Source organism: Sturnus vulgaris, unplaced genomic scaffold (assembly GCF_052056855.1).
Source record: "Sturnus vulgaris isolate bStuVul1 unplaced genomic scaffold, bStuVul1.hap1 Scaffold_2103, whole genome shotgun sequence".
Taxonomy (NCBI): Eukaryota; Metazoa; Chordata; class Aves; order Passeriformes; family Sturnidae; genus Sturnus; species Sturnus vulgaris.
The window spans coordinates 5,001-30,237 of NW_028276260.1; the positions used below are offsets into that span (position 1 = coordinate 5,001).

The 25,237-nt window shown below is 45.4% G+C and overlaps 5 protein-coding genes across 5 annotated transcripts in view; all 5 read right to left on the minus strand.

Annotated features, from left to right (window-relative positions):
- LOC106851141 (taste receptor type 2 member 2-like) overlaps positions 1-630 on the minus strand; it is a 954-nt gene extending 324 nt beyond the window's left edge. Inside the window, exon 1 of the mRNA XM_014872898.2 lies at positions 1-630. This exon is cut by the window's left edge and continues 324 nt beyond it. Within this exon, the coding sequence (XP_014728384.2) occupies positions 1-630 (630 nt within the window).
- Positions 631-4,612: 3,982 nt separating this feature from the next.
- Positions 4,613-5,566, minus strand: LOC148217833 (taste receptor type 2 member 116-like). The gene has a single exon (XM_088158454.1). It carries the CDS (start codon positions 5,564-5,566, stop codon positions 4,613-4,615), a length of 954 nt encoding a protein of 317 aa, XP_088014580.1.
- A 4,955-nt stretch (positions 5,567-10,521) lies between these two features.
- On the minus strand, positions 10,522-11,475 carry LOC148217834 (taste receptor type 2 member 116-like). The gene has a single exon (XM_088158455.1). It carries the CDS (start codon positions 11,473-11,475, stop codon positions 10,522-10,524), a length of 954 nt encoding a protein of 317 aa, XP_088014581.1.
- Positions 11,476-16,430: 4,955 nt separating this feature from the next.
- LOC148217835 (taste receptor type 2 member 116-like) lies at positions 16,431-17,384 on the minus strand. The gene has a single exon (XM_088158456.1). The coding sequence runs from the start codon at positions 17,382-17,384 to the stop codon at positions 16,431-16,433; it is 954 nt and encodes a 317-aa protein (XP_088014582.1).
- A 4,955-nt stretch (positions 17,385-22,339) lies between these two features.
- Positions 22,340-23,293, minus strand: LOC148217836 (taste receptor type 2 member 116-like). The gene has a single exon (XM_088158457.1). The coding sequence runs from the start codon at positions 23,291-23,293 to the stop codon at positions 22,340-22,342; it is 954 nt and encodes a 317-aa protein (XP_088014583.1).
- Between the last annotated feature and the right edge of the window lie 1,944 nt (positions 23,294-25,237).

Sequence of the window (25,237 nt, forward strand, 5' to 3'; positions counted from 1 at the left end):
AGAAAAGACAACTGCTGTGAATGAAGTGGAATACACAAATCCTATGACAAAAACAATAGGCAGTAAATGTTCATCCACTCTGATAATGTGTTTCAGATAATATCCTTGACTGCTGTAATTGCGATTGTTACACTGTGTTTCATTAGAGATGTGGTAGACAAGAATGCTGAAAATAAAGGCCAAAAGCAGAGATCCTAACAGGAGCCATGGCACAATCTTGTCAATTTTTACTTTCAGGTAGATGAAGAAGCTGTTCCTGAAATTGGCAATTTTTATACAGTAAAAACTACAAAGACAGGCTGACATCCATATGTGTGAACAATCGAAAAAGCTTTGAATAGCTGCAAGAGATTCAAGTAGGAGAGGAACACAAAAGCAATAGGGATGTACGATTAAAAGAAAAGAATATACCCATGAGATGCCTAAATACCAAAACCTGGAGCATCCCAGCAACAGCAAGATCTTCTCATTAGAGTTCAGGGTTTTCTTCTTGACCCAGCCAATGCAAAGCACACAAACCATGAAAGCATTTATCCACATGCCAGCAAATACCTCCAGGCTGATGATGGCCACAGTTGTGTCCCCATATGTAGTGACATTGGACTGCTGTGGAGAGTGACAAGCTTCCATGCTGCGAGCTGGGGAGCAGAGCTGTGCTGGCCAAGGGGGCTGTGGCAGCAGTGCCTGAGGCAGGACAGTGGCTGCTGTTGTTGGAGTGTCAGGGATGGCAAGAGGAGCTTTATAGAGCTGCTGCTGCTGCTGCTGCTGCTGCTGCTGGTGCTGCTGGTGCTGGTGCTGGGGGGGATTTTGGTGCCGCTGGTGCTGGGAGCAGGGCAGGTGCAGGGATGTAAATGTGCTGGGTATCCCCTTACCCGGGGCCAGTGTCACTCCTGACTATTTGAATGTTGCTTCAGGGGGGCTGTGTTGGGTGACACAAACAGTGGAGATGTTTTTCTGTGGTGGAGAGTGTTGTCCTTTTGAGACTGAGCCCTGTTTGATCAGTGTCAGGCTTTAGGACCTGGGTGCTTGTGGCCCTTGGTCACCTACAATGACTTGTTAGTTTTGGATACGATAATTAATAATAGTATTTATTTTTCTAATTTTTGATATTGATGGTGAGCAGAGCATTGCCTTGAGAGAATTTTAGTTTCCTGACATTCCTGTTCTCTGCTTTATGCTTTGATGTGAGTTTTCTCCTCACTGGTTTTGCTGACAGAACAGAAAACACTGTGTAGATTTCGCTGGGGTTTTTCTCTTTTTATTTATTTTTTTAAAATTTTTTTTGTATTTCTCTATTATTTCTTTGTCTCTCCATATGCTTGTAAGAAAATTGGGAGTGATTTCTCTTACAACAGGTCTGAAGATGTATTGTCTGTGCTGAGTCTGTACTTGTACAGAGGCATTAAATGAATATTTGTTGTGGCTTCAGTATGGTCCTCACCAGTTCTGTGCCCCCACTTTGACTCTCCAAACCACATTGCCACTCTCTTTCACTCCCTTTAATCAACCTTCCTTCTCCTCTTTGGAGAGGAGAATTCGAGGAACAAAAAGCAAAGATCAGGGCTTAAGATAAGAACAATTTACTGGAAACAACAATGAAATAAGAAAATGAACAGTAACAGCAACACTACTGATGTCAGAGGGTATAAGAGAAGAAATTATTCACATGGTAATAACTCCCTAATAATAGACAATATCAGAAGGAACCCCTTTTCCCCTGGTGGAATGAGGTGGTAGAGAATAACCCCTGGGTACTGGCCCTGCCCTCTCCTGGCTGCTGCAGAAATTAACTCTGTCCTGCTCAGAACCCGGACAAAATGTTAGAATAGCAGGACTACACCATGGCCATCCAATCAGCTTCCAATCAGCTCGTGTGGGGAAGCTGGTACCTTAAAACAAATAAAGGTGTATATAAATCAGAGTCTCCAGAAGATATGGATCAGGTGTTTGAAAGACAGGACTCTGCTTTTTGTTCCAATCCATCCCCTCTGGCAGGACTCAAGAAGGAAAAGGATTCTCCAGGACGTTGTATCTACCAAGTTATGTGGATTTTTGGATGCCCTTGTGCATCTCAAAATGCATCAGACCTCTGATTTTATGCATATGCAGGGCCACACAGCTGTACTGGGATCTGAGAGACATCACACATGGACTGCAATGCTTCCATCTGAGCTTTGTTAGGCTGAATATCTTCCCTCTCTGGAATCCTGGTCTTCCTTCTTTATTATAGGAAATCCCAGATGATGAGCCTTGATTAGCTAACCTGTATCAGTGGCCCATTTTCTTCTGAGCAAATCCATTCCATCCATAATTGAACTTCAATGTGAAGAAGGGCACAATTGTTCAGGATACAATCCTGGAAAAGAAAATGCAATCTCCTCAGGGCAGGTGATATGCTTGTTATGGAAATATTAATTCAGCTCCAAATCCTTCTTAGGTACAGAAGGTGGATTGGTGTGTTATAAAGTGGCATTAATTATTTGTTTGGTTGTTTCTGGGCAGTTGCTCTTGAAGGAGAGTTGGGTAGTTTGGTGAGGTGGCCTGCTAGAATGTGTGGTCTTTGGAAAAAGAGATAATGCAGTGGTTGAGAGGTTGCTCTGGCCTAAATGGTTGTATCTCTCAATTCAGAAGCAGGAAGGAAGCTTTTTGAAGGGGAGGGGAGAATTGCACAGCTGGCACTGGACATGAGGTAAAACGACCCTCTGAGCCTGAGCTGGTAAAATAAATGAGCAGTTTGGGTTCTGCTCTGTTCATGCTGGTGTGAAGGGAGCAGTCCTGTCTCAGCACCCAGGAGGCTCTGTGACAGTCACACCCCACCACCAGAGACTGTCCCTGCTGGGACCAAAGCCCCCTCAGAGTGGGCAGCTGCCCCACCCCATGCCCTGGACACACCACACTCAGAGCCAGGCCAAGTTTCCTCCCCAGCTTGGCACTGGGTTTGCCATAGAAAAGTCTCAGGCCTCTGGATCTTTAAAGCAGTTTCCTTCTGGCACATAACACAGAAGCTGCTCAAGCTGTGTGCCCCTGAGGAGGTAACCCCAACAATTGGATCCGTGGGATTTTGTGTCCTTCCAGTCCATGCCCATGATGATTGGAGTGTCTTAAGGGTCCAATCACCTGGCTGATGCCACAGGTCTCTGTAGCCTTTGCTGTGCAAGGCTTGGCACCATGCTTGGGACTCCCAGCACTTCCCCACAACCTGCAGCTGACATTGCAGCTGCTCCCTGAGCTGTGTGCACTGAAAGTGTGCCTTCACACTGGAACTGTTTGCCATTTGCAGGCCCTGTCATGGTGAGTTGGCCTTGGGCAGCTCTCAGAGGCCCACTCAGTCACTCCTTCAGTGTCACTCTGCAGCAGGGCAGGGAGGCAAATAAGATGGAACTGCTCATGAGTCAAGATACAGACAGGGAAATCACTCACCAATTATTCTCAGAGACAAAACAGACATGACACAGGGAAAATCAGTTTAATTTATTTCCCATTGAAAACAGAGAAGGATGATATAGAACATGCATAAAACTAGCCTATTTTATCTTCATCCTCCACCAATCTGAGGCTCATTGTAACTCACTCTGAGATTCTCTACCACCTCCTCTCCTCAGCAGCACAGGAGGACAGGGAATGGGGGTTGTAGTCAATTCATAAAAAGTTGTCTCCTGCACCCTTGCCCTGCTCCAGCGTGGCTCCCTCCCATGGCCTGCAGTCCTTCAGGACTTCTCTTTTCCCAGTGGAGCCACAACAGTCACTGATGAGATGAGCAGTGTCTTGTGTTGAGTCCCTTGGAGTGCATGGAACGGCTTTTCCCAGCATGGGACAGCCTTGACTGAGTCCCCAGAGGACCTCAGCTGCAGCACCTGGCCCAGGCACCCCATGTATCAGTTCATCAGTCATTGTGAGATGATATTGGGACATTATTCTGCGCTGCACCTCGCAGAAAAACCAACGTTCTTAGAGATTTAACTGAGCCAGAGTGCACTGGGCTAATCCAATCTCCTCACCAGGTCAAAGCAGGCCAGGAGAGCCGTCCCACAGAGCAGGGAATCCTGTCCTTGCAGGCAGTGGGGCAGAGAGGACACACAGGGCTGGCGTGGGAAGGGGGCTCTGCACGCCCTGAGCTCCCCAGGGCTGTTCCTGCCTTGCTGTTTGTGCATCAGTGACCACCTCTGGTGAGTGCCAGGGGTCAGCATGTTCACACAGAGCTCTTGGCCACTGCCAGACAGTGATACAGCCCATAATAGATCACACAGCACAGGGCCACAGCAGAAAGAAAGGTAAACCAAAATAGAGATAAACCTGTTGTTTCATTCAGTCAATTCAATTAGTTAGTATCAAGACGTTTGTGGCAGGTTTGCAGTATGATTATTGTCCTTTTGCATCCAGCCCCTGTACAAGGTCTAAATGACTTTGCTATTGACAATAAGTTAACTCTAAGAGCTAGTTTAATTAAATGCAAATAATAATCTATTAACCTCCTAATGATATAGGTTGAATTTGCAATATATATAGCTGAACATGTCTACGATCTCTACAGCCTGGAGGGTTGCAATGAAAATGAATTGAACCTGTTTTCTCTAAAGTTATTCTATATGAGCTCCAGCTTTTGTTACAGTTTCTACCTCATGCAAACCTTGCACTTCACACAGGAAGGAATCCTAAGCAGTGCTTTTTCCAGCTTGGGACTGCTGAAAATCAGAATAAGGGAGTGAAGACCTGGATAAGCATGTTGAATTAAGTAAACAAAAAGTATTGCTTGATTTTGAAAGTCCATTGCATAAATTAGAGTCAACATCAAGGACAGAAAGTTGATGCTGTACATTATGAAGAAGGAGAGAATAGATTTCATGGCTTTGATGTGGGCATCTATGCTGAGGTCCTTCATGGAGTTTGTCTGCATGTTACATTTGTGCCTCCAGAGAGAAAAGAGGAGGAAAACAGAGGAAAAGATGACTGCCATGAATGAAGTTGTATATAACAAGCCGGTGAGAAAAAAAAGAGGATAAAAATGTTCCTCTATTCTGATACTTTCTTTGCAAAGTCTTTCTTGGCATGTGAAATTGAAGTTTTTACAGAGAGCTGTATCAATAGTGTTGTAGACGAGAATTCCAATAATCAAGGAGAAAATCGTAGACCCCAACAAAAGCCAGGGCACAATCTTGTCAATTTTTACTTTCAGGTAGATGAAGAAGCTGTTACTGAAATTGGCTATTTTTATGCAATAAAAAACACAAAGACTGGCTGAAAACCACAAGTTAGAACAATTACAAAAGCTATAAGAACCTTCAAGTAGTTGAAGTATGGAATGAACCAGAAGAAAGTTGGGGTAAATGTTTGAGAGAAAGCTATATATCCATGAGAAGCACAAAGACCAAAACCTGGAGCATCCCAGCAGCAGCAAGATCTTCTCATTAGAGTTCAGGGTTTTCTTCTTGACCCAGCCAATGCAAAGCACACAAACCATGAAAGCATTTATCCACATGCCAGCAAACGCTTCCAGGCTGATGATAGCCAAAATTGTGGTCCCAGATGAAGTGACATTGTATTTCCGTGGAGATTGACAAGCTTCCATGCTGCGAGCTGGGGAGCAGAGCTGTGCTGGCCAAGGGGGCTGTGGCAGCAGTGCCTGAGGCAGGTCAGTGGCTGCTGTTGGTGGAGTGAGTGTCAGGGATGGCAAGAGGAGCTTTATAGAGCTGCTGCTGCTGCTGCTGCTGGTGCTGCTGGGGGGGATTTTGGTGCCGCTGGTGCTGGGAGCAGGGCAGGTGCAGGGATGTAAATGTGCTGGGTATCCCCTTACCCGGGGCCAGTGTCACTCCTGACTATTTGAATGTTGCTTCAGGGGGACTGTGTTGGGTGACACAAACAGTGGAGATGTTTTTCTGTGGTGGAGAGTGTTGTGCTTTTGAGACTGAGCCCTGTTTCATCAGTGTCAGGCTTTAGGACATGGGTTCTTCTGTCCTTTGGCCATCTAGAATGATTATGCAGAGCCCTGGCTGTGCTCAGTGGAGAATAGTCAGGGCAGTCACTGTCTCTTTTAATTTCAGATTCTGGGAGCTGCAAAGTTCAACCCGGGTGCAAGGAAACTAGGTAATTTTGACCCTTCACAGGCATTGAAATCCATATTAGTTTTACCAATGTCATTGCCTTAAGAGTAAGTGAAGAGCCACATAGTGGGGCAGGTGATGGAAGAGATGGAAAGTAAAGCTGTAATTTTTTTCAGGGATATGGTGAAGCATATGGAGGAAAAAGGGAAACAATCGGGACAAGTCTCTGTGCCAAGTTTCCAATCTCATCTTCTGGGAAAGCAAAGGCTTTTAAGGATGGCACCATGCTAAGGTTCTTACCTACTGCACTGCCCTAAAGCTTCCAAGTTAATTTGCAACCTGAAAGCTGTTAGATTTTTAACAGGTAAGTTGAGTAAAGCTCTGTAGGGCATGGGCTGCCCATGCACTTTGGGTAAGTGCAGGAGCTGTCCCATTTGGCCTTGCACATCAGAACCACTGTAACCAAGGAGATCCCATCTGATGCTGTGGTGAAACCAGGAAAAATGGAAGTCCAAAAAACAGCTCTATGGCTACAGGAAATGAACCACCAGCATTTTCACTCGTCAGAATGATAATAGCCAGGCTTTCTGTGGGATGTAAGTGCCAGTAGTATGTTACAGGAATATTCTTATCACATCCACCTAATTGCATTTTTTTTGGCAATCCTAAAGACTTGGAATGTGACCCAGAGAATTTCCATACCGTGCCAGCACATGGCAGCCATTCCCATTGAAATCTGACATCTCCCATGTGTCAGCTTCTCCAAGCCAGGCACATCCTGAAATCCTGCATCTGTCCCCATGGCCTGGGCAGTGGGGCTGTGCTGATGGACACCCTGTCCCCTGCAGTGCCCCTGAGTGGGGCTGGTGCACAGGGTAGTGACACTGAGCTGGGTGTCACATTCTCAGGGATTTCACAGCAATGGAAGAAGGGATGTGCAGTGTGGTTTGCTGGGGCTGTGGTGGTTTGTGTGGTAACACATGCAAGGTGCTGGGTTTTGCCTGCTGAGTCTTGTGGCATGTGAGGTTGTCAGGGATGATGTTGCAGTGGATGTAGGGAATAAGATGGATTTTCCAGGACTTTGCTGTGAAAGTGGTCAGGACTGTCAAGTACAAGGACAAAGCTCATGAGCAGCAGCAGCAGGGGTAGAAGGGAGGTGTGGTTGTTCCTGTCCTTTCAAGGCTTTTCAGTGGGGAGTTGTGTCCAGAAGAGATGCTTAAGATCTGCCTGTGGACCTGAGCTGGTGACAGAAGTGACCAGTTCAGGTTCTGCTGTGTTCATGCTGGAACTCTTTCATGTTTCACCCGCTGTGGTGGGTTGACCTTAGGGAGCAGCCAGACACCAACCCAGCGTTCCTTCTGTCTCACACACAGGCAAGGCAGGGGTGAAAGACCAGATGGAAAAACTCAGGGATCGAGGCAAAATCAGAGAGATCACTCACCCGTTACTGTCGTAGACAAAACAGAATTGCCATGGGGCAAAGGAATCTAATTTGTTGCCTATTGAAAGTACAGTAGGATGATTAGAAACAAACACAAACTAGTACCTGTTGCATCCACCATCTTTTCATTCAAGGCTCAACTTCACTATTTTTTCCCCATCTCCTCCAATTCCACTCCCACAGCAGCCCAAGGGGAAGTAGAATAGGGGTTGCAGTCACCTCTTAACAAGTTGTCTCCTCCATTTCTTCCTCCTCACGATGTTCCCCTTATCCAGAGCAAAGCCTGTTACCTGGGTGATTTCCTGAGTCAGTGTGCAGTGGGCTAATCCAATCTCCTCACCAGGTCAAGGCAGGCCAGGAGAGCCGTCCCACAGAGCAGGGAATCCTGTCCTTGCAGGCAGTGGGGCAGAGAGGACACACAGGGCTGGCGTGGGAAGGGGGCTCTGCACGCCCTGAGCTCCCCAGGGCTGTTCCTGCCTTGCTGTTTGTGCATCAGTGACCACCTCTGGTGAGTGCCAGGGGTCAGCATGTTCACACAGAGCTCTTGGCCACTGCCAGACAGTGATACAGCCCATAATAGATCACACAGCACAGGGCCACAGCAGAAAGAAAGTGTTATTATTTTGATTTGCCAATTTAAATATACTCATTTTCTGTTGTGAGACAGAACCAGGAGCAAAAGCAAGACAGGCCTAAAACTTAAAATGGTATAAAAAGAAATTAACTACACAAAGAAAAAGATAACAATAAATTCAGAATATGATCTTCAGACCACTCCCTCCTCCCATTCCTTCTTAACAACAACATACAAAGACACTTCAGTCAGTTCCCCACTTAAATAATCCTATTCAATTCACTTCAGAGAGAGAAGCTTCCTCTTGTTTGGCTATAGGGATTCCTTTCCCAACATGGGAAGGAAACAGTTTTCTTTTGACTTCACTTTCACGAATAGGACCCACCTGAGAATCTGCAACCATGGCACTCCTCCCAGCTTCACAGCCTTCCCAAAGCTATGCTTGTGGGCCATGTCAAACTCATGAGGTATTACTTTTAGGAATGAACTGTTCCAAAGTAAACGTTCTCTTCATCTCTTTTCTCTCTGTTGATTCTTCATCCTCAGAAAACCGAGATCCTCTTCTTTCCTCGGGGCAAAAGATTTTCAACACAGGTGCTTTTGGTCAAATGATCTATCAAATGGAACACTCCAAACCCTCCCTGTCTTTTTCCATGGTTTATAGGAATTTTCAGTTCATCCCTACAGCTTGCAAAAGGTTTTTCAGCCAACCTTCATAGCATTTTCTCATTCTCCTTCCATCTAAATAAACTTAGCTCTTCTATTTTTCCCTTCTCACTCAGGGGAGAATTGAAAAGTCTGCAAGTCTTATCTGAGCATTGAAAGAGTTAAGATTTCGCACGGGGAATGGAAGGCTGCAATGCTGGAGCTGTGCCAGGATCTCAGGAGACTCAGGTCGTGCTGGAAAGGAGGAGGAGGGGGAATGGCCGGAACGTCCCTCAGCCTCCCTGGGTCTCGGTTACAGCACCCACTGCCCATGGCCACCGCTCCTCCCTGCCGGGCCATGCCAGCTCCCCAGACAGGGGACCCGGCTCTGCCTCACCAGGCCTGCAGGGGAGACAGGCCCGGGCCCAGTTACCTGCACTGCTGCTGGAAAAGAAAGAGGGCTTTTTTCTGGTTTACCCCCTTCAAAATGTGTTTTCGTGGAGCAAATTAACTTTCTCCAATTGGTTTCTCAGGCTGTCAATAACCCAACCAGCCTCCAAGTGGTCCCATCAACTCACAGAGGAAGTTCTCATAGAGGAAAAACCTCTCTGACTCAGCCCTCCCCCAGGTGTAACCAGCACAGAAAGGTAAATCACAATAGAGATAAACCTGTTGTTTCATTCAGTCAATTCAATCAGTGAAAATCAAAACATTTGTGGCAGGTTTGCAGTATTGTTATTCCTTTCTTTGCACCCCGTTTGTGTACCAGTGTTGCATATTTTTCTCTTACATTAAGAGAATACAAATTTGGCAGAAAATAAAGCCCTTGCTGGTCATCAGAGATAAAAGGGTCTGGGTGCAGCTGAGCTTGAATTTGGACTATTGCAAATTCATCATGTAAGTCTTGTCATATTCAATAAAGTCCTTTGCAGTCAGAGAATCAGACTTACAGAATCAAAAATCGCATTTTATTGTAGAAATACAAATTTGGAATTACCACTAATAAATACACTAACCGGATTAGTTCTAAACATATGTAAACAAAACAACAACAACAACAACAATGAAAAATCAATGGGTAATTCATTAAGCTCAACTTTACCATCATTTCAACCTATAAACAGAATTTCACCAAGGTACAATCTGACACGGTCAAAGAGAAAGTCTTAGCACAGAAGTGTTCCCTGCATTGGGGAGGGGAGCAAAGCAATCCTGATGCCCTGTCTGCACATTGGGGTCATATTCTCCTCGGCCAGGGAGGATTTCAAATGCCAAATCTATACTTTTGCGAGAAATGCAGCTGAGGCTGCAGTTCCAAATCCTTTATTGCTGCCAAGGTAAATGGTGGTGGGCAGACAGCTGATCTGGAAACGAGGGATACCAAGGGATCTGATTGCAAAGGTTGTAAATCTTGGGCAGGGGCTGAACACTTAATTAGCATCACTCCCTCTTCCACTGGGCTCAGGCAGAGCTAAAGGGGTTATCTGCCTCATAATCCATCACCCCATCAATACTCTCATGCCCACATTAATCCCTTCACCACACAGCAGGTTAGGCATCATTCCTACAATCAGGGCTAAATGACTTTGTAAATAACAAAAATATATCTCAAAGATATAGCTAAATCTAAATACAATAATAATGTATTTAACTCACAGTCATTTAACTCAGTAGATATGAATGACATTTTTCTTAACATAGATGTTGAAGAGTCAACATCACTATGATCTACACAGCCTGGAGAGCTGCATTAGAAATTAAATTACTTGTTTTCTAAAGTGAAAGATCAACAATATGCATGGCTCCAGGTTTTATCACAGTTCCTACTTCATGAGAAACTCACACTTCACACAGGAGAGAATCTTTAGCAGTGCCTTTTCCAGCTTGGGATTGCTGAAAATCAGAATAAGGGAATGAACACCTGGGTAAGCATACAGATATATGGATACAAGATGTGTCATGGTAATTTCATTCATCATTATATAAATTATTGACAAGACCAAACATACAAAGTTGATGCTGTACATCACTAAGAAGGAGAGAATAGATTTCATGGCTTTGATGTGGGCTTCCATGCTGAGGTCCTTCATGGAGTTTGTCTGCATCGTACATTTGTGTCTCCAGAGAGAAAAGAGGAGGAAAACAGCAGAAAAGATGACTGCCATGAATGAAGCAACATATCCAAAGCAAAAGAGAAAAAGAGAAGATAAAAAATGTTTATCCATTCTGATACTTGCTTCCCAAAAATGTCCAAGGCAGGTGAAATTGAGGTTGTTACTCTTCAAAATTTCACTGATGTCATAGGTAACGATGCCAATAGACAAGGCAAAAACCCCAGACGCCAACAAGAGCCAAGGCACAATCCTGTCAATTTTTACTTTCAGGTAGATGAAGAATCTGTTCCTGAAATTGGCAATTTTTATGCAATAAAAAACACAAAGACAGGCAGAAATACACAAGTTGGAATAATTAAAAAAAGTTTGAAAAGATGCAAGTAGTTGAAGTGTGATGTGAACATGAAGGTAATCGAGATAAACTATTGAAAGGAAGCTGTATACCCATGAGAAGCACAAAAAGGAAATCCTGGAGCATCCCAGCAGCAGCAAGATCTTCTCATTAGAGTTCAGGGTTTTCTTCTTGACCCAGCCAATGCAAAGCACACAAACCATGAAAGCATTTATCCACATGCCAGCAAACGCTTCCAGGCTGATGATAGCCAAAATTGTGGTCCCAGATGAAGTGACATTGTATTTCCGTGGAGATTGACAAGCTTCCATGCTGCGAGCTGGGGAGCAGAGCTGTGCTGGCCAAGGGGGCTGTGGCAGCAGTGCCTGAGGCAGGTCAGTGGCTGCTGTTGGTGGAGTGAGTGTCAGGGATGGCAAGAGGAGCTTTATAGAGCTGCTGCTGCTGCTGCTGCTGGTGCTGCTGGGGGGGATTTTGGTGCCGCTGGTGCTGGGAGCAGGGCAGGTGCAGGGATGTAAATGTGCTGGGTATCCCCTTACCCGGGGCCAGTGTCACTCCTGACTATTTGAATGTTGCTTCAGGGGGACTGTGTTGGGTGACACAAACAGTGGAGATGTTTTTCTGTGGTGGAGAGTGTTGTGCTTTTGAGACTGAGCCCTGTTTCATCAGTGTCAGGCTTTAGGACATGGGTTCTTCTGTCCTTTGGCCATCTAGAATGATTATGCAGAGCCCTGGCTGTGCTCAGTGGAGAATAGTCAGGGCAGTCACTGTCTCTTTTAATTTCAGATTCTGGGAGCTGCAAAGTTCAACCCGGGTGCAAGGAAACTAGGTAATTTTGACCCTTCACAGGCATTGAAATCCATATTAGTTTTACCAATGTCATTGCCTTAAGAGTAAGTGAAGAGCCACATAGTGGGGCAGGTGATGGAAGAGATGGAAAGTAAAGCTGTAATTTTTTTCAGGGATATGGTGAAGCATATGGAGGAAAAAGGGAAACAATCGGGACAAGTCTCTGTGCCAAGTTTCCAATCTCATCTTCTGGGAAAGCAAAGGCTTTTAAGGATGGCACCATGCTAAGGTTCTTACCTACTGCACTGCCCTAAAGCTTCCAAGTTAATTTGCAACCTGAAAGCTGTTAGATTTTTAACAGGTAAGTTGAGTAAAGCTCTGTAGGGCATGGGCTGCCCATGCACTTTGGGTAAGTGCAGGAGCTGTCCCATTTGGCCTTGCACATCAGAACCACTGTAACCAAGGAGATCCCATCTGATGCTGTGGTGAAACCAGGAAAAATGGAAGTCCAAAAAACAGCTCTATGGCTACAGGAAATGAACCACCAGCATTTTCACTCGTCAGAATGATAATAGCCAGGCTTTCTGTGGGATGTAAGTGCCAGTAGTATGTTACAGGAATATTCTTATCACATCCACCTAATTGCATTTTTTTTGGCAATCCTAAAGACTTGGAATGTGACCCAGAGAATTTCCATACCGTGCCAGCACATGGCAGCCATTCCCATTGAAATCTGACATCTCCCATGTGTCAGCTTCTCCAAGCCAGGCACATCCTGAAATCCTGCATCTGTCCCCATGGCCTGGGCAGTGGGGCTGTGCTGATGGACACCCTGTCCCCTGCAGTGCCCCTGAGTGGGGCTGGTGCACAGGGTAGTGACACTGAGCTGGGTGTCACATTCTCAGGGATTTCACAGCAATGGAAGAAGGGATGTGCAGTGTGGTTTGCTGGGGCTGTGGTGGTTTGTGTGGTAACACATGCAAGGTGCTGGGTTTTGCCTGCTGAGTCTTGTGGCATGTGAGGTTGTCAGGGATGATGTTGCAGTGGATGTAGGGAATAAGATGGATTTTCCAGGACTTTGCTGTGAAAGTGGTCAGGACTGTCAAGTACAAGGACAAAGCTCATGAGCAGCAGCAGCAGGGGTAGAAGGGAGGTGTGGTTGTTCCTGTCCTTTCAAGGCTTTTCAGTGGGGAGTTGTGTCCAGAAGAGATGCTTAAGATCTGCCTGTGGACCTGAGCTGGTGACAGAAGTGACCAGTTCAGGTTCTGCTGTGTTCATGCTGGAACTCTTTCATGTTTCACCCGCTGTGGTGGGTTGACCTTAGGGAGCAGCCAGACACCAACCCAGCGTTCCTTCTGTCTCACACACAGGCAAGGCAGGGGTGAAAGACCAGATGGAAAAACTCAGGGATCGAGGCAAAATCAGAGAGATCACTCACCCGTTACTGTCGTAGACAAAACAGAATTGCCATGGGGCAAAGGAATCTAATTTGTTGCCTATTGAAAGTACAGTAGGATGATTAGAAACAAACACAAACTAGTACCTGTTGCATCCACCATCTTTTCATTCAAGGCTCAACTTCACTATTTTTTCCCCATCTCCTCCAATTCCACTCCCACAGCAGCCCAAGGGGAAGTAGAATAGGGGTTGCAGTCACCTCTTAACAAGTTGTCTCCTCCATTTCTTCCTCCTCACGATGTTCCCCTTATCCAGAGCAAAGCCTGTTACCTGGGTGATTTCCTGAGTCAGTGTGCAGTGGGCTAATCCAATCTCCTCACCAGGTCAAGGCAGGCCAGGAGAGCCGTCCCACAGAGCAGGGAATCCTGTCCTTGCAGGCAGTGGGGCAGAGAGGACACACAGGGCTGGCGTGGGAAGGGGGCTCTGCACGCCCTGAGCTCCCCAGGGCTGTTCCTGCCTTGCTGTTTGTGCATCAGTGACCACCTCTGGTGAGTGCCAGGGGTCAGCATGTTCACACAGAGCTCTTGGCCACTGCCAGACAGTGATACAGCCCATAATAGATCACACAGCACAGGGCCACAGCAGAAAGAAAGTGTTATTATTTTGATTTGCCAATTTAAATATACTCATTTTCTGTTGTGAGACAGAACCAGGAGCAAAAGCAAGACAGGCCTAAAACTTAAAATGGTATAAAAAGAAATTAACTACACAAAGAAAAAGATAACAATAAATTCAGAATATGATCTTCAGACCACTCCCTCCTCCCATTCCTTCTTAACAACAACATACAAAGACACTTCAGTCAGTTCCCCACTTAAATAATCCTATTCAATTCACTTCAGAGAGAGAAGCTTCCTCTTGTTTGGCTATAGGGATTCCTTTCCCAACATGGGAAGGAAACAGTTTTCTTTTGACTTCACTTTCACGAATAGGACCCACCTGAGAATCTGCAACCATGGCACTCCTCCCAGCTTCACAGCCTTCCCAAAGCTATGCTTGTGGGCCATGTCAAACTCATGAGGTATTACTTTTAGGAATGAACTGTTCCAAAGTAAACGTTCTCTTCATCTCTTTTCTCTCTGTTGATTCTTCATCCTCAGAAAACCGAGATCCTCTTCTTTCCTCGGGGCAAAAGATTTTCAACACAGGTGCTTTTGGTCAAATGATCTATCAAATGGAACACTCCAAACCCTCCCTGTCTTTTTCCATGGTTTATAGGAATTTTCAGTTCATCCCTACAGCTTGCAAAAGGTTTTTCAGCCAACCTTCATAGCATTTTCTCATTCTCCTTCCATCTAAATAAACTTAGCTCTTCTATTTTTCCCTTCTCACTCAGGGGAGAATTGAAAAGTCTGCAAGTCTTATCTGAGCATTGAAAGAGTTAAGATTTCGCACGGGGAATGGAAGGCTGCAATGCTGGAGCTGTGCCAGGATCTCAGGAGACTCAGGTCGTGCTGGAAAGGAGGAGGAGGGGGAATGGCCGGAACGTCCCTCAGCCTCCCTGGGTCTCGGTTACAGCACCCACTGCCCATGGCCACCGCTCCTCCCTGCCGGGCCATGCCAGCTCCCCAGACAGGGGACCCGGCTCTGCCTCACCAGGCCTGCAGGGGAGACAGGCCCGGGCCCAGTTACCTGCACTGCTGCTGGAAAAGAAAGAGGGCTTTTTTCTGGTTTACCCCCTTCAAAATGTGTTTTCGTGGAGCAAATTAACTTTCTCCAATTGGTTTCTCAGGCTGTCAATAACCCAACCAGCCTCCAAGTGGTCCCATCAACTCACAGAGGAAGTTCTCATAGAGGAAAAACCTCTCTGACTCAGCCCTCCCCCAGGTGTAACCAGCACAGAAAGGTAAATCACAATAGAGATAAACCTGTTGTTTCATTCAGTCAATTCAATCAGTGAAAATCAAAACATTTGTGGCAGGTTTGCAGTATTGTTATTCCTTTCTTTGCACCCCGTTTGTGTACCAGTGTTGCATATTTTTCTCTTACATTAAGAGAATACAAATTTGGCAGAAAATAAAGCCCTTGCTGGTCATCAGAGATAAAAGGGTCTGGGTGCAGCTGAGCTTGAATTTGGACTATTGCAAATTCATCATGTAAGTCTTGTCATATTCAATAAAGTCCTTTGCAGTCAGAGAATCAGACTTACAGAATCAAAAATCGCATTTTATTGTAGAAATACAAATTTGGAATTACCACTAATAAATACACTAACCGGATTAGTTCTAAACATATGTAAACAAAACAACAACAACAACAACAATGAAAAATCAATGGGTAATTCATTAAGCTCAACTTTACCATCATTTCAACCTATAAACAGAATTTCACCAAGGTACAATCTGACACGGTCAAAGAGAAAGTCTTAGCACAGAAGTGTTCCCTGCATTGGGGAGGGGAGCAAAGCAATCCTGATGCCCTGTCTGCACATTGGGGTCATATTCTCCTCGGCCAGGGAGGATTTCAAATGCCAAATCTATACTTTTGCGAGAAATGCAGCTGAGGCTGCAGTTCCAAATCCTTTATTGCTGCCAAGGTAAATGGTGGTGGGCAGACAGCTGATCTGGAAACGAGGGATACCAAGGGATCTGATTGCAAAGGTTGTAAATCTTGGGCAGGGGCTGAACACTTAATTAGCATCACTCCCTCTTCCACTGGGCTCAGGCAGAGCTAAAGGGGTTATCTGCCTCATAATCCATCACCCCATCAATACTCTCATGCCCACATTAATCCCTTCACCACACAGCAGGTTAGGCATCATTCCTACAATCAGGGCTAAATGACTTTGTAAATAACAAAAATATATCTCAAAGATATAGCTAAATCTAAATACAATAATAATGTATTTAACTCACAGTCATTTAACTCAGTAGATATGAATGACATTTTTCTTAACATAGATGTTGAAGAGTCAACATCACTATGATCTACACAGCCTGGAGAGCTGCATTAGAAATTAAATTACTTGTTTTCTAAAGTGAAAGATCAACAATATGCATGGCTCCAGGTTTTATCACAGTTCCTACTTCATGAGAAACTCACACTTCACACAGGAGAGAATCTTTAGCAGTGCCTTTTCCAGCTTGGGATTGCTGAAAATCAGAATAAGGGAATGAACACCTGGGTAAGCATACAGATATATGGATACAAGATGTGTCATGGTAATTTCATTCATCATTATATAAATTATTGACAAGACCAAACATACAAAGTTGATGCTGTACATCACTAAGAAGGAGAGAATAGATTTCATGGCTTTGATGTGGGCTTCCATGCTGAGGTCCTTCATGGAGTTTGTCTGCATCGTACATTTGTGTCTCCAGAGAGAAAAGAGGAGGAAAACAGCAGAAAAGATGACTGCCATGAATGAAGCAACATATCCAAAGCAAAAGAGAAAAAGAGAAGATAAAAAATGTTTATCCATTCTGATACTTGCTTCCCAAAAATGTCCAAGGCAGGTGAAATTGAGGTTGTTACTCTTCAAAATTTCACTGATGTCATAGGTAACGATGCCAATAGACAAGGCAAAAACCCCAGACGCCAACAAGAGCCAAGGCACAATCCTGTCAATTTTTACTTTCAGGTAGATGAAGAATCTGTTCCTGAAATTGGCAATTTTTATGCAATAAAAAACACAAAGACAGGCAGAAATACACAAGTTGGAATAATTAAAAAAAGTTTGAAAAGATGCAAGTAGTTGAAGTGTGATGTGAACATGAAGGTAATCGAGATAAACTATTGAAAGGAAGCTGTATACCCATGAGAAGCACAAAAAGGAAATCCTGGAGCATCCCAGCAGCAGCAAGATCTTCTCATTAGAGTTCAGGGTTTTCTTCTTGACCCAGCCAATGCAAAGCACACAAACCATGAAAGCATTTATCCACATGCCAGCAAACGCTTCCAGGCTGATGATAGCCAAAATTGTGGTCCCAGATGAAGTGACATTGTATTTCCGTGGAGATTGACAAGCTTCCATGCTGCGAGCTGGGGAGCAGAGCTGTGCTGGCCAAGGGGGCTGTGGCAGCAGTGCCTGAGGCAGGTCAGTGGCTGCTGTTGGTGGAGTGAGTGTCAGGGATGGCAAGAGGAGCTTTATAGAGCTGCTGCTGCTGCTGCTGCTGGTGCTGCTGGGGGGGATTTTGGTGCCGCTGGTGCTGGGAGCAGGGCAGGTGCAGGGATGTAAATGTGCTGGGTATCCCCTTACCCGGGGCCAGTGTCACTCCTGACTATTTGAATGTTGCTTCAGGGGGACTGTGTTGGGTGACACAAACAGTGGAGATGTTTTTCTGTGGTGGAGAGTGTTGTGCTTTTGAGACTGAGCCCTGTTTCATCAGTGTCAGGCTTTAGGACATGGGTTCTTCTGTCCTTTGGCCATCTAGAATGATTATGCAGAGCCCTGGCTGTGCTCAGTGGAGAATAGTCAGGGCAGTCACTGTCTCTTTTAATTTCAGATTCTGGGAGCTGCAAAGTTCAACCCGGGTGCAAGGAAACTAGGTAATTTTGACCCTTCACAGGCATTGAAATCCATATTAGTTTTACCAATGTCATTGCCTTAAGAGTAAGTGAAGAGCCACATAGTGGGGCAGGTGATGGAAGAGATGGAAAGTAAAGCTGTAATTTTTTTCAGGGATATGGTGAAGCATATGGAGGAAAAAGGGAAACAATCGGGACAAGTCTCTGTGCCAAGTTTCCAATCTCATCTTCTGGGAAAGCAAAGGCTTTTAAGGATGGCACCATGCTAAGGTTCTTACCTACTGCACTGCCCTAAAGCTTCCAAGTTAATTTGCAACCTGAAAGCTGTTAGATTTTTAACAGGTAAGTTGAGTAAAGCTCTGTAGGGCATGGGCTGCCCATGCACTTTGGGTAAGTGCAGGAGCTGTCCCATTTGGCCTTGCACATCAGAACCACTGTAACCAAGGAGATCCCATCTGATGCTGTGGTGAAACCAGGAAAAATGGAAGTCCAAAAAACAGCTCTATGGCTACAGGAAATGAACCACCAGCATTTTCACTCGTCAGAATGATAATAGCCAGGCTTTCTGTGGGATGTAAGTGCCAGTAGTATGTTACAGGAATATTCTTATCACATCCACCTAATTGCATTTTTTTTGGCAATCCTAAAGACTTGGAATGTGACCCAGAGAATTTCCATACCGTGCCAGCACATGGCAGCCATTCCCATTGAAATCTGACATCTCCCATGTGTCAGCTTCTCCAAGCCAGGCACATCCTGAAATCCTGCATCTGTCCCCATGGCCTGGGCAGTGGGGCTGTGCTGATGGACACCCTGTCCCCTGCAGTGCCCCTGAGTGGGGCTGGTGCACAGGGTAGTGACACTGAGCTGGGTGTCACATTCTCAGGGATTTCACAGCAATGGAAGAAGGGATGTGCAGTGTGGTTTGCTGGGGCTGTGGTGGTTTGTGTGGTAACACATGCAAGGTGCTGGGTTTTGCCTGCTGAGTCTTGTGGCATGTGAGGTTGTCAGGGATGATGTTGCAGTGGATGTAGGGAATAAGATGGATTTTCCAGGACTTTGCTGTGAAAGTGGTCAGGACTGTCAAGTACAAGGACAAAGCTCATGAGCAGCAGCAGCAGGGGTAGAAGGGAGGTGTGGTTGTTCCTGTCCTTTCAAGGCTTTTCAGTGGGGAGTTGTGTCCAGAAGAGATGCTTAAGATCTGCCTGTGGACCTGAGCTGGTGACAGAAGTGACCAGTTCAGGTTCTGCTGTGTTCATGCTGGAACTCTTTCATGTTTCACCCGCTGTGGTGGGTTGACCTTAGGGAGCAGCCAGACACCAACCCAGCGTTCCTTCTGTCTCACACACAGGCAAGGCAGGGGTGAAAGACCAGATGGAAAAACTCAGGGATCGAGGCAAAATCAGAGAGATCACTCACCCGTTACTGTCGTAGACAAAACAGAATTGCCATGGGGCAAAGGAATCTAATTTGTTGCCTATTGAAAGTACAGTAGGATGATTAGAAACAAACACAAACTAGTACCTGTTGCATCCACCATCTTTTCATTCAAGGCTCAACTTCACTATTTTTTCCCCATCTCCTCCAATTCCACTCCCACAGCAGCCCAAGGGGAAGTAGAATAGGGGTTGCAGTCACCTCTTAACAAGTTGTCTCCTCCATTTCTTCCTCCTCACGATGTTCCCCTTATCCAGAGCAAAGCCTGTTACCTGGGTGATTTCCTGAGTCAGTGTGCAGTGGGCTAATCCAATCTCCTCACCAGGTCAAGGCAGGCCAGGAGAGCCGTCCCACAGAGCAGGGAATCCTGTCCTTGCAGGCAGTGGGGCAGAGAGGACACACAGGGCTGGCGTGGGAAGGGGGCTCTGCACGCCCTGAGCTCCCCAGGGCTGTTCCTGCCTTGCTGTTTGTGCATCAGTGACCACCTCTGGTGAGTGCCAGGGGTCAGCATGTTCACACAGAGCTCTTGGCCACTGCCAGACAGTGATACAGCCCATAATAGATCACACAGCACAGGGCCACAGCAGAAAGAAAGTGTTATTATTTTGATTTGCCAATTTAAATATACTCATTTTCTGTTGTGAGACAGAACCAGGAGCAAAAGCAAGACAGGCCTAAAACTTAAAATGGTATAAAAAGAAATTAACTACACAAAGAAAAAGATAACAATAAATTCAGAATATGATCTTCAGACCACTCCCTCCTCCCATTCCTTCTTAACAACAACATACAAAGACACTTCAGTCAGTTCCCCACTTAAATAATCCTATTCAATTCACTTCAGAGAGAGAAGCTTCCTCTTGTTTGGCTATAGGGATTCCTTTCCCAACATGGGAAGGAAACAGTTTTCTTTTGACTTCACTTTCACGAATAGGACCCACCTGAGAATCTGCAACCATGGCACTCCTCCCAGCTTCACAGCCTTCCCAAAGCTATGCTTGTGGGCCATGTCAAACTCATGAGGTATTACTTTTAGGAATGAACTGTTCCAAAGTAAACGTTCTCTTCATCTCTTTTCTCTCTGTTGATTCTTCATCCTCAGAAAACCGAGATCCTCTTCTTTCCTCGGGGCAAAAGATTTTCAACACAGGTGCTTTTGGTCAAATGATCTATCAAATGGAACACTCCAAACCCTCCCTGTCTTTTTCCATGGTTTATAGGAATTTTCAGTTCATCCCTACAGCTTGCAAAAGGTTTTTCAGCCAACCTTCATAGCATTTTCTCATTCTCCTTCCATCTAAATAAACTTAGCTCTTCTATTTTTCCCTTCTCACTCAGGGGAGAATTGAAAAGTCTGCAAGTCTTATCTGAGCATTGAAAGAGTTAAGATTTCGCACGGGGAATGGAAGGCTGCAATGCTGGAGCTGTGCCAGGATCTCAGGAGACTCAGGTCGTGCTGGAAAGGAGGAGGAGGGGGAATGGCCGGAACGTCCCTCAGCCTCCCTGGGTCTCGGTTACAGCACCCACTGCCCATGGCCACCGCTCCTCCCTGCCGGGCCATGCCAGCTCCCCAGACAGGGGACCCGGCTCTGCCTCACCAGGCCTGCAGGGGAGACAGGCCCGGGCCCAGTTACCTGCACTGCTGCTGGAAAAGAAAGAGGGCTTTTTTCTGGTTTACCCCCTTCAAAATGTGTTTTCGTGGAGCAAATTAACTTTCTCCAATTGGTTTCTCAGGCTGTCAATAACCCAACCAGCCTCCAAGTGGTCCCATCAACTCACAGAGGAAGTTCTCATAGAGGAAAAACCTCTCTGACTCAGCCCTCCCCCAGGTGTAACCAGCACAGAAAGGTAAATCACAATAGAGATAAACCTGTTGTTTCATTCAGTCAATTCAATCAGTGAAAATCAAAACATTTGTGGCAGGTTTGCAGTATTGTTATTCCTTTCTTTGCACCCCGTTTGTGTACCAGTGTTGCATATTTTTCTCTTACATTAAGAGAATACAAATTTGGCAGAAAATAAAGCCCTTGCTGGTCATCAGAGATAAAAGGGTCTGGGTGCAGCTGAGCTTGAATTTGGACTATTGCAAATTCATCATGTAAGTCTTGTCATATTCAATAAAGTCCTTTGCAGTCAGAGAATCAGACTTACAGAATCAAAAATCGCATTTTATTGTAGAAATACAAATTTGGAATTACCACTAATAAATACACTAACCGGATTAGTTCTAAACATATGTAAACAAAACAACAACAACAACAACAATGAAAAATCAATGGGTAATTCATTAAGCTCAACTTTACCATCATTTCAACCTATAAACAGAATTTCACCAAGGTACAATCTGACACGGTCAAAGAGAAAGTCTTAGCACAGAAGTGTTCCCTGCATTGGGGAGGGGAGCAAAGCAATCCTGATGCCCTGTCTGCACATTGGGGTCATATTCTCCTCGGCCAGGGAGGATTTCAAATGCCAAATCTATACTTTTGCGAGAAATGCAGCTGAGGCTGCAGTTCCAAATCCTTTATTGCTGCCAAGGTAAATGGTGGTGGGCAGACAGCTGATCTGGAAACGAGGGATACCAAGGGATCTGATTGCAAAGGTTGTAAATCTTGGGCAGGGGCTGAACACTTAATTAGCATCACTCCCTCTTCCACTGGGCTCAGGCAGAGCTAAAGGGGTTATCTGCCTCATAATCCATCACCCCATCAATACTCTCATGCCCACATTAATCCCTTCACCACACAGCAGGTTAGGCATCATTCCTACAATCAGGGCTAAATGACTTTGTAAATAACAAAAATATATCTCAAAGATATAGCTAAATCTAAATACAATAATAATGTATTTAACTCACAGTCATTTAACTCAGTAGATATGAATGACATTTTTCTTAACATAGATGTTGAAGAGTCAACATCACTATGATCTACACAGCCTGGAGAGCTGCATTAGAAATTAAATTACTTGTTTTCTAAAGTGAAAGATCAACAATATGCATGGCTCCAGGTTTTATCACAGTTCCTACTTCATGAGAAACTCACACTTCACACAGGAGAGAATCTTTAGCAGTGCCTTTTCCAGCTTGGGATTGCTGAAAATCAGAATAAGGGAATGAACACCTGGGTAAGCATACAGATATATGGATACAAGATGTGTCATGGTAATTTCATTCATCATTATATAAATTATTGACAAGACCAAACATACAAAGTTGATGCTGTACATCACTAAGAAGGAGAGAATAGATTTCATGGCTTTGATGTGGGCTTCCATGCTGAGGTCCTTCATGGAGTTTGTCTGCATCGTACATTTGTGTCTCCAGAGAGAAAAGAGGAGGAAAACAGCAGAAAAGATGACTGCCATGAATGAAGCAACATATCCAAAGCAAAAGAGAAAAAGAGAAGATAAAAAATGTTTATCCATTCTGATACTTGCTTCCCAAAAATGTCCAAGGCAGGTGAAATTGAGGTTGTTACTCTTCAAAATTTCACTGATGTCATAGGTAACGATGCCAATAGACAAGGCAAAAACCCCAGACGCCAACAAGAGCCAAGGCACAATCCTGTCAATTTTTACTTTCAGGTAGATGAAGAATCTGTTCCTGAAATTGGCAATTTTTATGCAATAAAAAACACAAAGACAGGCAGAAATACACAAGTTGGAATAATTAAAAAAAGTTTGAAAAGATGCAAGTAGTTGAAGTGTGATGTGAACATGAAGGTAATCGAGATAAACTATTGAAAGGAAGCTGTATACCCATGAGAAGCACAAAAAGGAAATCCTGGAGCATCCCAGCAGCAGCAAGATCTTCTCATTAGAGTTCAGGGTTTTCTTCTTGACCCAGCCAATGCAAAGCACACAAACCATGAAAGCATTTATCCACATGCCAGCAAACGCTTCCAGGCTGATGATAGCCAAAATTGTGGTCCCAGATGAAGTGACATTGTATTTCCGTGGAGATTGACAAGCTTCCATGCTGCGAGCTGGGGAGCAGAGCTGTGCTGGCCAAGGGGGCTGTGGCAGCAGTGCCTGAGGCAGGTCAGTGGCTGCTGTTGGTGGAGTGAGTGTCAGGGATGGCAAGAGGAGCTTTATAGAGCTGCTGCTGCTGCTGCTGCTGGTGCTGCTGGGGGGGATTTTGGTGCCGCTGGTGCTGGGAGCAGGGCAGGTGCAGGGATGTAAATGTGCTGGGTATCCCCTTACCCGGGGCCAGTGTCACTCCTGACTATTTGAATGTTGCTTCAGGGGGACTGTGTTGGGTGACACAAACAGTGGAGATGTTTTTCTGTGGTGGAGAGTGTTGTGCTTTTGAGACTGAGCCCTGTTTCATCAGTGTCAGGCTTTAGGACATGGGTTCTTCTGTCCTTTGGCCATCTAGAATGATTATGCAGAGCCCTGGCTGTGCTCAGTGGAGAATAGTCAGGGCAGTCACTGTCTCTTTTAATTTCAGATTCTGGGAGCTGCAAAGTTCAACCCGGGTGCAAGGAAACTAGGTAATTTTGACCCTTCACAGGCATTGAAATCCATATTAGTTTTACCAATGTCATTGCCTTAAGAGTAAGTGAAGAGCCACATAGTGGGGCAGGTGATGGAAGAGATGGAAAGTAAAGCTGTAATTTTTTTCAGGGATATGGTGAAGCATATGGAGGAAAAAGGGAAACAATCGGGACAAGTCTCTGTGCCAAGTTTCCAATCTCATCTTCTGGGAAAGCAAAGGCTTTTAAGGATGGCACCATGCTAAGGTTCTTACCTACTGCACTGCCCTAAAGCTTCCAAGTTAATTTGCAACCTGAAAGCTGTTAGATTTTTAACAGGTAAGTTGAGTAAAGCTCTGTAGGGCATGGGCTGCCCATGCACTTTGGGTAAGTGCAGGAGCTGTCCCATTTGGCCTTGCACATCAGAACCACTGTAACCAAGGAGATCCCATCTGATGCTGTGGTGAAACCAGGAAAAATGGAAGTCCAAAAAACAGCTCTATGGCTACAGGAAATGAACCACCAGCATTTTCACTCGTCAGAATGATAATAGCCAGGCTTTCTGTGGGATGTAAGTGCCAGTAGTATGTTACAGGAATATTCTTATCACATCCACCTAATTGCATTTTTTTTGGCAATCCTAAAGACTTGGAATGTGACCCAGAGAATTTCCATACCGTGCCAGCACATGGCAGCCATTCCCATTGAAATCTGACATCTCCCATGTGTCAGCTTCTCCAAGCCAGGCACATCCTGAAATCCTGCATCTGTCCCCATGGCCTGGGCAGTGGGGCTGTGCTGATGGACACCCTGTCCCCTGCAGTGCCCCTGAGTGGGGCTGGTGCACAGGGTAGTGACACTGAGCTGGGTGTCACATTCTCAGGGATTTCACAGCAATGGAAGAAGGGATGTGCAGTGTGGTTTGCTGGGGCTGTGGTGGTTTGTGTGGTAACACATGCAAGGTGCTGGGTTTTGCCTGCTGAGTCTTGTGGCATGTGAGGTTGTCAGGGATGATGTTGCAGTGGATGTAGGGAATAAGATGGATTTTCCAGGACTTTGCTGTGAAAGTGGTCAGGACTGTCAAGTACAAGGACAAAGCTCATGAGCAGCAGCAGCAGGGGTAGAAGGGAGGTGTGGTTGTTCCTGTCCTTTCAAGGCTTTTCAGTGGGGAGTTGTGTCCAGAAGAGATGCTTAAGATCTGCCTGTGGACCTGAGCTGGTGACAGAAGTGACCAGTTCAGGTTCTGCTGTGTTCATGCTGGAACTCTTTCATGTTTCACCCGCTGTGGTGGGTTGACTTAGGGAGCAGCCAGACACCAACCCAGCGTTCCTTCTGTCTCACACACAGGCAAGGCAGGGGTGAAAGACCAGATGGAAAAACTCAGGATCGAGGCAAAATCAGAGAGATCACTCACCCGTTACTGTCGTAGACAAAACAGAATTGCCAA

Excerpts from the sequence above, each read along its gene's own strand:
- LOC148217833 (XM_088158454.1), bottom strand. The coding sequence starts at position 5,566 with ATGGAAGCTTGTCAATCTCCACGGAAATACAATGTCACTTCATCTGGG.
- LOC148217834 (XM_088158455.1), bottom strand. The coding sequence starts at position 11,475 with ATGGAAGCTTGTCAATCTCCACGGAAATACAATGTCACTTCATCTGGG.
- LOC148217835 (XM_088158456.1), bottom strand. The coding sequence starts at position 17,384 with ATGGAAGCTTGTCAATCTCCACGGAAATACAATGTCACTTCATCTGGG.
- LOC148217836 (XM_088158457.1), bottom strand. The coding sequence starts at position 23,293 with ATGGAAGCTTGTCAATCTCCACGGAAATACAATGTCACTTCATCTGGG.